General features: G+C 53.9%; 7 protein-coding genes across 7 annotated transcripts; 5 read left to right on the forward strand and 2 right to left on the reverse strand.

The window, feature by feature from the left end:
- Window positions 1–414: 414 nt before the first annotated feature.
- On the forward strand, window positions 415–1,749 carry M409DRAFT_66415 (uncharacterized protein; the record flags this gene model as incomplete). Its single annotated transcript, XM_033816929.1, has 1 exon — window positions 415–1,749. One exon carries the CDS (start codon window positions 415–417, stop codon window positions 1,747–1,749), a length of 1,335 nt encoding a protein of 444 aa, XP_033667755.1.
- Window positions 1,750–1,892: 143 nt separating this feature from the next.
- On the reverse strand, window positions 1,893–2,726 carry M409DRAFT_22920 (uncharacterized protein; the record flags this gene model as incomplete). The annotated part of the gene is made up of 3 exons (XM_033806550.1): window positions 1,893–2,343; window positions 2,400–2,625; window positions 2,684–2,726. 3 exons carry the CDS (start codon window positions 2,724–2,726, stop codon window positions 1,893–1,895), a joined length of 720 nt encoding a protein of 239 aa, XP_033667756.1.
- Window positions 2,727–2,983: 257 nt separating this feature from the next.
- On the forward strand, window positions 2,984–3,626 carry M409DRAFT_66417 (uncharacterized protein; the record flags this gene model as incomplete). The annotated part of the gene is made up of 3 exons (XM_033816930.1): window positions 2,984–3,034; window positions 3,083–3,391; window positions 3,447–3,626. 3 exons carry the CDS (start codon window positions 2,984–2,986, stop codon window positions 3,624–3,626), a joined length of 540 nt encoding a protein of 179 aa, XP_033667757.1.
- A 2,234-nt stretch (window positions 3,627–5,860) lies between these two features.
- On the forward strand, window positions 5,861–6,508 carry M409DRAFT_22922 (uncharacterized protein; the record flags this gene model as incomplete). The annotated part of the gene is made up of 1 exon (XM_033806551.1): window positions 5,861–6,508. The coding sequence occupies one exon, from the start codon at window positions 5,861–5,863 to the stop codon at window positions 6,506–6,508; it is 648 nt and encodes a 215-aa protein (XP_033667758.1).
- Window positions 6,509–6,790: 282 nt separating this feature from the next.
- M409DRAFT_22923 (uncharacterized protein) lies at window positions 6,791–8,245 on the reverse strand (the record flags this gene model as incomplete). The annotated part of the gene is made up of 1 exon (XM_033806552.1): window positions 6,791–8,245. One exon carries the CDS (start codon window positions 8,243–8,245, stop codon window positions 6,791–6,793), a length of 1,455 nt encoding a protein of 484 aa, XP_033667759.1.
- Window positions 8,246–8,876: 631 nt separating this feature from the next.
- Window positions 8,877–10,428, forward strand: M409DRAFT_22924 (uncharacterized protein; the record flags this gene model as incomplete). Its single annotated transcript, XM_033806553.1, has 2 exons — window positions 8,877–10,227; window positions 10,283–10,428. 2 exons carry the CDS (start codon window positions 8,877–8,879, stop codon window positions 10,426–10,428), a joined length of 1,497 nt encoding a protein of 498 aa, XP_033667760.1.
- An 823-nt stretch (window positions 10,429–11,251) lies between these two features.
- On the forward strand, window positions 11,252–12,438 carry M409DRAFT_54646 (uncharacterized protein; the record flags this gene model as incomplete). Its single annotated transcript, XM_033812775.1, has 3 exons — window positions 11,252–11,841; window positions 11,920–12,083; window positions 12,134–12,438. 3 exons carry the CDS (start codon window positions 11,252–11,254, stop codon window positions 12,436–12,438), a joined length of 1,059 nt encoding a protein of 352 aa, XP_033667761.1.
- Window positions 12,439–13,224: the final 786 nt, after the last annotated feature.

The raw sequence follows: 13,224 nt of genomic DNA on the forward strand, positions 1-13,224 counted from the left end.
GTTCAAATGGGCATGGATGGACGTAAGCAGTCTCAGGGAGCCTGAGAGATCTGCGAAGCATGCGGCGCCGAGTATTGTTTTTGAGATATACCACACGGCGTTTGATACTTATCCTAGCATGTTTGATGCCTTGAAAAGCTACTACCTGCTGCACGTCTTCTGATTTAGAGTTTCGATATCGGCATTGGCTCCGGTGCCTTCCCCACCCAGCTCCGCATCAATGTGCCTTGGTTATATCAAACGCAGCAGAAAGGCTCGAACCTCTATATAAACTGCTCACCGATAGTAGTCTCAACTGTCTCAGAACATTGCTTCAAATCACCTACTCTCCAACATCGACCACCGGACCGAACTCCGCAGCTACTTCCTTTTCAAGACCAGCCTCGCACCAGAACCACAAGAACACTACCCAACATGGGATCCAAAAATCACCCTCTCCAAGACCATGGCATCTACCACAACCTCCCCACCTTCGACCCCTCCATCACAAACCTCCACGCCATAATCACAGGCGCCAACGGCATCTCCGGCTTCCACACGATGCGGGCCCTCCTGGAGAGCCCCCACCGCTGGACCAAAATCTACGCCCTCTCGCGAAAACCGCCCCCGAAGGAAATGCTCGCCCTCCTCACCCCAGACCAGCGAAGCAGAATCCACCACGTCGCCGTCGACTTCCTCTCCCCACCCTCAGAAATCGCAAAAGCCCTGCGCGAAGCCAACATCCAAGCCTCCCACATCTTCTTCTACTCCTACCTGCAACCCAAACCAGACCCTTCCGCCCCCAAATCCCACACCTGGTCCAACGCATCCGAGCTCGTGTCCGTCAACAAAACCCTGCTGGAGAACTTCCTTCTCGCCCTCCGCGAAGTAGGCATGAAACCCACCCGCTTCCTCCTCCAAACCGGCGCCAAGACCTACGGCGTGCACATCGGGCGCCATCGCACGCCCGCCTGCGAATCCGACCCGCAGCCGCAACACCTCGAGCCGAATTTCTATTATCCCCAGGAGGAGCTACTCTTCGAGTATGTGAACTCCGTCCCCGGGTGTGCGTGGAACGTCGTCTCGCCCGCGTGGATTATCGGGGCGGTGACGACTGCGCAGATTAATGGGTTCCAGCCTTGGGCGGTGTATGCGGCTGTGCAGGGGCGGAAAGGGGAGGGGGTGAGGTTCCCGTCTGACTGGGGCGTTTGGCAGGATGAGCGGTGTCATGCGAGTGCGAGGTTGACGGGGTATTTGAGTGAGTGGGTTGTTCTGGAAGAAAAATGTGCGGATCAGAGGTTTAATGCGCAGGATACGGCGCCGGTGAGCTGGGATAGGTTTTTCGGGGAGCTGGGGAGGTGGTATGGCGCGAAGGGCGTTGAAGGGCCGAGTGAGGCGTTTGAGGTTATGGTCGCTGGAAAAGGGGGCGAGGATGCGCCGATGGGGTATGGACCTCCTGTTGAGCATCGGTATTCTTTCAAGCTGGTTGATTGGGCGAAGGAGAATGAGAATAGGGCTGTGTGGGAGGAGATGATGAGGGAGAGTGCAGGGAGACTTACGTTTAATCCTTTTGACGATCCGGAGGAGAATTTTCAGATGGGTGATGCGGTGTTGATTCCGATGGCGACGTTGAATATGAATAAGGCGAGGAGGATGGGGTGGACGGGGTATGTGGATACGATTGAGAGTATTTTTGAGATGTATAGGGAGAATGCGAGGCTGGGCTTGTTGCCGGAGATGGTTGTCGACGAGCCACGGCCGTTGATATGATGGAGATTTTCGTCCTGTGCTGGATGATGAATATATGATGGCGACTGGTGTACAATGTTCGCATCTCATTCGGGGAATATGTACATATGAAACAGGGACCGCTCCCCAACGCCAGTATGCTGTTTTGCGTGCACCTCTCTCTTTTACTTCCTGTACCACATCCTTGTAATCTTGGTATGCCTCATCTTCTTTTGCAGCTGGAAAATGCCGTACATGAGCGCCTCGGATGTGGGAGGGCATCCAGGCACGTAGATATCGACGGGTACGATTCGGTCGCATCCTCTCGTCACGCTGTAGCTGTAGTGGTAGTAGCCACCACCGTTGGCGCAGCTACCCATGCTGATGACCCATCGTGGGTCGGGCATCTGATCGTAGACTTGTCGCAGAGCCGGAGCCATTTTGTTCGTAAGAGTTCCTGCTACGATCATGACGTCGGATTGACGGGGCGAGGCACGGAAAATGATACCGAGGCGATCCTGATCGTATCGTGGCGTGGAAAGGTGCATCATTTCGACGGCGCAGCAAGCCAGTCCGAAAGTCATGGGCCAGAGAGAACCCTGTCGTGCCCAGTTGGCGATGATATCGAGGGTTGTGCTGTGTAAACGTCAGCCACGCTTCCACAATCTTCCCATATGCCTGAGGTGCCTTACAGTGCGTATTGTACCGCGCTCTTGTTGCCCTCTTGACTTGGGAGTGGCACCTCCACGTTCTCCTTGTTCACAACTGCCTTCATGCTCGGTGGTGGTCCTGGATTGCCCTGTACATTGCCGGGACCAATCGCTCGGTTCGGTACAGCCTCAGCGGGCTTCTTGGTGGAATTCGATATGAAGGCGGCGTTCGCGGCTCGTAGTGGGAGGAGGGCGGTCGTTGGGTTGGCTGTGAGGAGAACTTGTCAGTCGGTGTCGCGGTCGCGCGCGAAAGGGTCCAGCCATACCGCGCAGCGCCACAGCCTGCGTCTGTCGCTTCAAGGCGAACATGACTGCAGGACAGGAAGGGTGGTGAGGATGAAGCGGAAGAGAGGAGAGGCGTGTTGAGGTGTAGCAGAAGATCCAATGGTGGCAATCGAAGTTGAGTGGTGACGCTGACCATACTGGCTCTGATTGGCTCGGCTATCGGAAGCTTAACCGCTCCTTCACTTCACCCTATTCGAGAGCATCCAACAGACGTATCTAGTGACATTGAAGACGAATGCTTTGATATTGAGCTCGATTAGCTTGAGAAAGTACAGCTCAACATGGTCGATAGATCACCCTCCATAGCCGCCATTGGCGTGATCGGCCGTCACGTATGTTCACCTCCCTGACCAGACGTATGACAGGGTAACATCAAGCAGAACAACCCTCTCCACATCGCCCTCTTCCCAGCTACATACCAGGACAAGCAAGAAACCCGTGACAAGCTGGAGTACAGCATGCTGCTCAACTCATCCTTGGACATCTTCGAAGCCCGGATGCCTTCCAAAACTGTTGGCCACGACTTTGGACTTCTACACGCTCTGGACGAGCGGATAGCCTTATATGGCTGGCTACTCAACACCGGTGTCAAACTTGTGATTGTGGTTGATATGGAAGGTCGAATGGCGCCGAATGCAGAAGCTGCCAAGACCAGCATCCTGGGGTTGAGAGGTACTGACTTGACGCCGGTAAGCAATGTGAAATCCCTACAATGATTGCTGCGAGTTACTGATAGATGTATAGGCCTTTCAAGCTCTACAAACCGCGTACGTCCGCCTGTTGAGGAACCCGTTTTACGTCCCGGATGACCATGATTCAAAGACCGCCAAGACTCGCAGCAACCTACAAATCGACAGCCCAAAGTTCATCAACGAGGTCGACAGGATCGGCAGAAACTGGTACCCAGGTGCTTTGAACCTTTGAAAGACATGATTTTCTCTTCAGGATGAGCATGTCTCGGTCTGTCCTCGCACCAGCTGGGTGAAGGACGTGTCTTGCCGGGTATGCGTTCTGAAAACTTCCAAAGACTACCAGACTCAGACCGCATAAAAGTCTCGCGTATGAGAAACGATGGATGAACTCGCTCAAACTGCAGTCTTAGACGAGTCGCCCCAGGTGAGACTTGGCTCAGACTCGCAGGAACGGGATGGCAGACCAGTCTACCCGCTATGGTTTGTGACTATAAGAGAGAGAGAGAGAGAGAGAGAGAGAGAGAGAGATCCACTGCTACAGCTACGTCTCTAAACATTGGCGCCGAATCTCACAACGAGGAGTCCAATAGCAAGAGTACACGACAGTCGCCAGGCAGACCTGAGCCTATCGATATCACAATTACATTCGAGACAGAGACAAGCATACCTGCAGTGCGATGGCCACCACCAGCACGAACACTGGCTTCAGATTCTTGGACTTGCCGTTGGAGCTCCGTCTAGAAGTCTATGGTCACTATTTCAAGCTACCATTCCCTGTCATGGCTTTCGACACCTCCCCTCTCGACCTTGGACAACCACCTCTCGCGCGCGTCTGTCGCCAAGTCCACGGTGATTTGCGTAAACATATTAACGACCTCCAAGGGAGAGAGAACGTTTTTGCCGTCGACAACATGTACCAGGGTCTTTCCCACTTCGGGTATTGTCTCGGTGGGCGCATGCCGCGAACTATCAGGCACATCAGAGTGATAAGTTTCGATTTTCCATGCGCGGTCAACATCACTGGACAGTTAGTGAAGCCGAGAAGTCCAGAGTACTTTCAGGCGTGGGTTGAGGGCCGACACACCGCTTTCAATCAGTCTCTGCAAGAGTACAGCAGATCAAGGTACTCTGAAAAATTACCGACTACTGCAGCCCTGGGTCGGATCTCTCTCCAGTACTTACCGAACCTCACCTCATTGACGCTTGACATTGGTCGCATTGACCACCTTACCGGAGACCTCCCGGATTCTTGGGTGCGAGAGCCGCAACACACTCGCAATCAACGTTACCGTCTGGTCGTCCAGAAGACGGAGGAGTGTCTGACCAGTGATTTCCCGTACGGACTCTCGGTAATCATTCACGCGAGAATGGATCCCATTCAATTCGTAGACGACATCGGCGCCCAAATCGCAGCGCAGCGGCCGATTCTGCACGTCATCCTGACCTTCGAACCCAGAGAAAGAAGCGAGGTACATATTGTTGAGAGTTTACCCAAATGGCAGACTGTACAAGAAGATATGACGAAATCGAATGGATGGTATTCCCTGAGATGTCAGTCACGAGGACCATGCTGCGGGTGGAAGATCCGTCATCGCCGCAAGACGTCGGCGTGCTCCTTGATCAGGGCTTCAAACCGATCCAGGGGTTCCATATTTGACAGCAAAGCCTCCCATGCCCTCATCGACTCAGAATCAGTCACCGAATGACGACCAGAAGGTTCGACAAAAGTTGGTGGAAGTAGCATGTAAGTTACCTTTGCTCTTTCATCAACAGGACAATTCTACGCCTGCCCCACCTGCAGCCATTATTACCGATGCACGTACTGTCGACCCGGTGTATAGAATACGGATCAACGACCAACACAGGTACCTCCCAGATCCCGTCGTCATAGTCATCTCGTACAGCACACGAATACTTGACCACGAACATGGCTTCTCCGCCGGCGCACACAGCTGCTCAATCTCCCGAGCAAGCCCACCCCACGAAGACACGTGCAGTGGTATGGAACCTGCGCATAGAGTTGTTGGATAAGCTTCCCATCGACAGGGCGACTGCTTGCATGATCCTTGCGCCGCATCAGCTTCCACCCATCGCTGCGTCCGGAATTGGCAACTTGCAATTATCGCTGGACATGGGGTCTCGTGAACCTACATTCGCACGAACGAAAAGTCTACAGGAAGAGGACAGGGAAGGAAAGGGGTGCGCGTACGAGCCTGTGCGGGAGATGGGACGTGTGTTGTTAAGAGAGGTCTGCCCAGCTTTTTCTCCTTCTTCCACAGCTTCTTCCTTCTGCTCGCTTTTGATCGATCGACGACAAAGATCCAACCATCGACACTCATTTCTTACCTTCAATACACTCTTTCAACGAAGTACTTGGATCACACTCCAATCCAACCTACCACACCACATCCCAAGCCTCAAGAATCAAACAACACCCCCAGCAACACAACAACACCAACCACAACAATGCGCCTCACACACCTCCTCCCCCTCCTAACCGCCACCACCACCACCCTCGCCGCCCCCCTCCCCCAAGACATCGCCCTCCTAGGCATGTGCGTCACCGGCCGACGCGGCCCGGACGGCCACAAAACCTGCCACGACGGACCAGGCCTCTTCACCTCGCTCTTCGCCTCGGGCCCCGGCGCCGCCGCCGCCAACGCCGCAGGAGGAGGCGGTCGTTCTCGAGGCATGCTCCGCCGCCGCGGCGAGGAAGCCGCCGAGCTGGGCATCGGAGGGCTCTTGGGGAACCTCCCGGTTTTGAGTTCGTTGTTCGGGATGGGGGATCAGTCGAAGAAGACGCCTTCTGCTGGCACTGGCACCTCGCCTTCTTCTTCTTCTGGTGGTGGTGGTGGGGGCGGGTTGGGGGGTTTGGGACTGAAGAAGGAGAGACGAGGCGAGGAAGCCGGGATTGGGGATTTGTTTTCGAGCTTGCCGCTTGTGGGGAGTTTGCTTGGGGGCGGGAAGCCGAAGAATAGTCCTTCGACGCCGAGTCCGCAGATGAATGCTGTGCCTGGGGCTGTGCCGGGGCAGATGGGTGGGAGTGGGGCGGGGGCGGGGGCGGGGATGACGAATGGGAGGAAGCAGCATCTTGGGGGGATGATTGGGATTTAAGGGATGATTGGAAGAGGAGAGGATTGGCAGTGGTGGTCATTGTAAAGTAGTTCTTTGGATTGCGTTGCTGGGTTCAGCTAGCAGGTCTATGTCCGTCAGCTTCTTGTTGCGATGTTCTCTCGGGGGCGCTGGTATGAGTTTGTTTTCAGAACCGATCAATGCATGTCTCATCAATTCCACCTCTCTTCCCCAAAGCCACTATCAACCAGCCTTCTTAGAGATGCTCCTCCCCCGTCGCCTCACCAAGTGACAGATATGACACGCCTGTCCAATCGAAGCTTCCTAGTTCTTCGACGTCAGGTCAATGTCTTCGGTCCGATAGTGATCCGCGACGATCCTGTAGAGATAGCTTGGTGCGTGTCCTCCCAGATTCGTGATGTACAAGTCGACCAGTTCTGCATCTACGAAGTCGTAGACTGGATTGACCACGTCGACTTTGTCCATGAACTCGCCGTCTTGGTACGGGATGACTTTGCCGGGATCACCATATTCGATCATCTCGTCTGTGTCGAATGGGTAGACGGGACTGAGTTTGTAGACGCCACTCAAGACGACGACTGGCACGTGGTGGACTTTGGCTGCTTGTGCGATGGTGCTGGCTCCTGCGGCGGCGATGAGACTGCCATTTGCGAGGACAGTGTGAGGTGCGAGGATGACTTTGTTCATGCGTGACATGAGCGCGAAGACTGCAGAGTCGGGGATGACGATGACTTTGATGCCCATCGCTGTCAGCGGCTTCCACCTCTCATCTCCCTCTGCATCGTCGCCTGTCTTCTGACCACCGTTGACAATGGTGCTGTGTGTCGATTCGTGGTCGTTTGGATATGCCTCGGCGTGAATGACTGTAAACTTCCGCTTTCGTGCGGCTGCTGTCAGAAACGCCTGCACAGTCTGTGAAGATGTATGCGTGAGGATGATCTCATTGCTGTGGATGTGATCTAAAGCAGATTCTGCGATTTGCTTGTCGACGATGTCGAGTTCTTCCAGTAGATCTTTGATGCCATCGATGACTTCGGCTTTAATGTCGAGTTTCTCCTTTTGCTCGTCCTGGTCCTTCTTTGACTTCGGAATAGGCGAAGCCGTTCCTGATCCTATCGGTGGCGTACCAATAGGTGATGCCCCTTGAGGGTGCTGGAAGATGCCAAAGAGTGAAGTGTGAGGTGCTGCACCAGCATAGCCTGCGGCGGTGGGCATTGGCGGCCTTCGCGGGGGACTGTCCACGCTTCCGTCTCCCGAAGGCGAAGATGTGCCGCTTTGTGGTTGAGTCTGCGCATTTTGAGGGAGTGCAGCGCCATGGCTCAAAGGGCTGAATCCAGATATATTGCTGGGCAGAGCTGGTCGGTGGAGGGTTTGGCCGACTATTGCTGGACTTCCAGGAAGACTGTCAGAGGCGACATTGCTGGTTTGGTCTTGATCTTCCTCAGCGACTTCGCGAACAACGCCAAGCACTCTCCTGACGATGTTGCCCACTGCCATCTCCCGTGGCTGCGCGGCGACCAGTCTTCGACCGACATCGCGGATTCGCTTGATGAGATCTTGTGCGCTTTTCCATCGCTGCTCGGCGACCACTTGGAGTAGTAGTTTAGCAGTTGCGATTGCACAAGGGCGCGAGTTTTTGATCTGTCGGCGTTTGAGAAGTGATATAAGAAGCTCGATGGAGGTGTCGATTTCGCTGCCTTTCAGGGACTTGAGGAATGTGTTGAGTGAAGGCGCCTGGCCTACCGCCGGTGCTGGCATGATGGTGGTGGCCTAGTGGCCTAGAAAAGCTCGATGGGGGCAAGTCGTCGTCCAGATTGTGCTCAATATGCTTTTGGCCGCAGGATTTCTTCCTGGGCTTGTGAGTCAAAAAGTATCTTTCGTCGAGATATGCGGATTCGAAGGCGTGGCTCGCGGAGGGTGTCTGGGGACGATCTCCAGGCCTGATTATGGTCTATCCGCCAGATTACATTCACTTCAGGGCGCGGTTCAATGTGACTAGCCTGTCATGTGCCGGAGAGATCGAAGTGGTGCATGTGAGTGAGGAGGAGGATCTACGGGGCGAACTTTGAACCGCGGCGCTGACGTCTGGCTCAGCGCAGACTGGAGCTGTTGTTGCCAGCCAGCCACCTCGCCGTGTACCCCCACCACCACAACACCTCTTCCTCCGCTGCGACACCCTTCGCTGTACAGTATTGCGGTACACTGCCTTGTTCGGGAGAGACGAGTTGTTGGCGGGACACACATGCGACCGTGAGAAGATCCAGCGCAATCCCCGAAGCCTCCATTCTCACCCATCCTGCGCAACATCCCCCACCACGTCGTCTCGCCTGCGCATACCTCTTCTTCCGTCGCTCGTTCTCTTTGAACACCCGATGGAATGCTAAAAGCGATGAACAGCCTCAACATTGTCTCGAGGCTGACCACCACTCCTCCACCCTCGCCCCCGCGATCGCGAACCAGCTCGTCCGCCAACGTAGATACCATCTCCAGCAGCAGCGAGAACGAGGGAAATGGGACGTCGACATTCGATTTCGGATCGCTGGATGAAAAGCTGGGTTCGGTGAGCGATAAGGACGTGAAGCAGGCAGCTGATGACGATGAACGGGACACGGCGCAATACGTGGACGAGAAGACGCCTTTGTTGAGCAGCGGGAACGCTGGCGCAGAAAGAGAGGCGGCTGGCTCAGGTTGGCGACTACCTAGGCGCATCGCGTCGGCTGTGTTCTACGGTGTCAAAGTGGTCTTCTCCACCATTACCGCGCCTGGCCGATACGTGATCGCTTGCTTCTACGACGACCAGGGACACTTCTCCGCCATCTTGCCGTTGAAGAACTTCAAGAACATGTTTGGGCGTCGGAAGAAGTCAACAGCGCTGGCGGCAGGCGTGGCCGGAGAACAGGAGGGATCAGAAAAGCTTAGACCGCAGAGGAAGGCCTCCAGCCGGCGCTCGCCATCTGTTGATAGCAACGCCTCGACAGCTACAGCGGGATCGTCAGATGGCGAAGCTGAGGACAGCCCTGCGCGGCATACGCGATCGAAGACGCTGGCAGCAGCGCAAGGTGACGACGTTGAAAAGAAGAAGAGCATACGCATCAAGGTGCACAATGAGGAAGCATTGCGGAAACGTAAGACTTCTAGGGCGAAGAAGGCGACCAACCCAGACGATGTGGCAGTTGTTGCGTCTGCTTTGAAGTCGCCTTCGGCACCACTTGGCACAACGAAGCTCACGCGATACCCACGCGCACCCGCCCCTCCTCGACCGTTGGTACCACGACGGCAACCCTCGTACACGCTATCATACTCCTCTGAGACACCGAAAAAGACCTTGATCATCGATCTTGACGAAACACTGATCCACTCTATGGCTAAAGGGGGACGAATGTCAACAGGGCACATGGTTGAAGTACGGCTTGGTGGTCCAGTCTCTAGCTCTGGCGTTCAGATCGGACCAGGCGTGCCTATCCTATACTACGTACACGAACGACCCGGGTGCCACGATTTCTTGCGCAAGGTGTGCAAATGGTACAACCTGATAGTCTTCACAGCCTCAGTGCAGGAGTACGCCGACCCGGTCATCGATTGGCTCGAAAGAGAGAGGAAGTACTTTTCAGGACGATACTACCGCCAACATTGCACCTTTAGAAATGGTGCGTATATCAAGGACCTGGCGCAGGTGGAACCGGATTTGAGCAAGGTGATGATTTTGGATAATTCCCCCATGAGCTATATCTTTCATGAAGGTGAGTTCAGACTCAAACAACACGAGACTGCTAGAGGCTGACGCGTGTGCAAAAGATAATGCGATTCCCATTGAAGGTTGGATCAGCGACCCGACAGACAACGACCTCTTGCACCTCATCCCTCTACTCGAGGGATTGCAGTACGTGACAGATGTGCGAGCTCTTCTCGCTCTGCGACAAGGTCAGGCGCAACAGGCTTGAAAGTACCAAGTCTTTTGCAAGCACTCTGCCATCAAGTTGCAGGGCGACGCAAGGAGAACTAATCTCAAAGCTTCTCTCGGGTATCCCGTCTTACGAGAGGGATTTTGTTCACCATAGCGACGGCGTTCAGAGGGCGTTTGCTTTTCGAACGCGTGTACAGTATAGATGAGATGAGACGAACGAGTCGACTCACGGCCAATGCGAGACGAATGGCGAATCGGGTCGAGTGGGTGGCATGCGTGCCGTCTTTTAATGCAATTTTCTCTTCAAAAGTTCAGCTCTCTTTCAGAAGTGTCAAACAGACCATACCACTACAAAGCTTGACGTCTTATTAGAGCACCTTTAGACAGAGATCGATCGAGGGGTTTCAAACAGAAAGGGTATACGACCAAGCTGCAAGGCTGCTGCACGCAAAGGAGGAGTTGGATTCTCCCGTGCAGACGCGAATGCGACTTGCTGAGTTCGGAATCGGAGTTCAAATGTTCCTTCATCCTACGTGCACAAAGGAACACACATACCTCATGTAGCTACGAGCCCTGGCTGCTATGAAAGTGTGCCTGATAGGAAGAGTCGTAAATACGTCTGGGGGGCTAAAGTCCGATCAAAGGTGAATCCAGGAATTTGTGGTTGTAGGGTTTGGGGGATTTGGGTTTGGACGGTGTGTGCCTGGCTGGGTTTGATAGGGACTATGGGATGGGTATATAAGGTGCATGTAGGCATTGATTGAGACTAGAGAATTGATGGGAAGAGAGATTCGAGGTCCGGTCGATTCTCATAATTCGTTTCATACTCTTTGATTATCTTGCGAAAATACGAACTCACCATGTCCTCCACAAAAGATGATCCCGTCCTCGCTTCAATCGCGAACACGAAGGTCGAATACCGCCGTCTGGGGAATAGCGGCCTGCGTGTTTCTGTGCCCATATTCGGTGCCATGGGATTGGGAAGCAGTGAATGGATGGACTGGGTCCTAGACGAAGACGAAGCCCTCCCCCTCCTCAAAGCGGCCTTCGATCGAGGCATCAACACCTGGGACACAGCGTGCAACTACTCCAACGGCCTCTCGGAGACACTCATCGGCAAAGCCATCAAGAAGTACTCGCTACCGCGAGATAAACTCGTCCTCATGACGAAATGCTACGGGTTCGTTGGCGAAGAGCCGGGGCATTGGACGGTTGGACGGGATAGGATCTTGCCGCAGAGTAAGGAGTATGTCAATCGAGGCGGGTCGAGCAGGAAGAGTATTCTCGCGAGTGTGGAGGGGAGTTTGAGGAGGCTTGGGGTGGAGTTTATCGATGTGTTGCAGATGCATCGGTTTGATGTGAATACGCCTGTGGAGGAGACGATGAGGGCGCTGGATGATCTGGTGAGGAGTGGGAAGGTGAGGTATATTGGGGCGAGTTCGATGTGGACGTATGTGAGATGTTTCTTCCTTGCTTGTTGCCGAGCATTCTTTGAAGATGGTTCAGGTTGCTAATTAGATTTGTCCAGGTATCAATTTGCGCAGATGCAGTTCGCGGCGGAGAGGAATGGCTGGACAAAGTTTGTGTCGATGCAGAATCATTATTCGTTGCTGTATCGTGAGGAAGAAAGGGAGATGAATAAGTTTTGTAGGGAGACTGGTGTTGGGTTGGTTCCTTGGTCGCCGCTTGCTCGTAAGTCAACAAGATCACAACAAGTTCGTGAACATGTGCTGATTATCTAGGTGGCCATTTGGCTCGGCCACTCGCCACGCAATCAATCCGAAAGAATGGAGAAAAGGGCGAGCTCCCTGAAGGCGACCAGGAGATCGTCAGACGGGTCCAGGAGCTGGCTGAGAAGAAGGGGTGGACGATGAGCCAGGTGGCACTTGCGTGGATGAATAAACGAGTGAGTAGTCCGATCGTTGGGTTCAGCAAGACTGAGAGAATGGATGAGGCGGTTGACGGTAGAGGTTTCGTCTTGACGGAAGAGGAGGAGAAGTATCTTGAAGAGCCGTACGTGGTCAGACAAATCCAAGGCCACGTCTGAGGATCGTGGTGAGGATGAGGCTCAAGAAGCAAGGTTTCGGAAGGACGAAAGCGGCTACCGAGACTTTCTCCTAGCGCGGAAGCTTGAAGATTAGAAGGAGTGACGAAAGTGATGTTTGGGTTGATAGTGGATAGGCGTGGAGACTGGAGATTCTCGGGGTGGCATCATAGTTGTGAGGGAGAAGGCTGTAGAATGAGAGAAGTGTGATCATCTACGAAACCGGTTTGATAGATGACATCTTTGATGGGAGACGGAGCTTGCATTTGACGGAACGCTACAGCGGCGGACGGCGGCTTTGGGTCAAGAGCTCGCATTGCGTACCTGCTCATCGTCACGTCTGCCATCACATTTGCGCTTAGAATTGGCGTCTGAAAGAGATATCTGAGCATCACTTCCACTGTTGCATCACTCCAGCGCAATAGCATTCACTTGGCGAGGCGACCATGAAATAGCCGCAGCTGCACCGAGAAGCGCGCCGGGCGGGGATCGTGGGTCCATTGACGTTATCCTCAGCATCACCTCTCCATACAGTCAAACCTGGATAAGAACATAACTTATTCCTGAGTTCATTCTATGTTGCTAACCAGGTTATAGGACTATCCAGTCTAACTAAAGAAACACGTGATATCGCTCTGCTTTCGCATCTCAGCCTTCCTTCTTTTGATTACAGTCTCTTGCTTGTCAAGAATGCTCACAATCTCTGGCTGTCCATCTACCTGCTGCAACTCATATAGCCTTAGATGTTCAAGGGCCTGAAGAGCTGTATCCCCTGAGATCTTAGGTTGA

This window comes from Zasmidium cellare (genome assembly GCF_010093935.1).
Source record: "Zasmidium cellare ATCC 36951 unplaced genomic scaffold M409scaffold_17, whole genome shotgun sequence".
In the NCBI taxonomy this organism is placed as follows: domain Eukaryota; kingdom Fungi; phylum Ascomycota; class Dothideomycetes; order Mycosphaerellales; family Mycosphaerellaceae; genus Zasmidium; species Zasmidium cellare.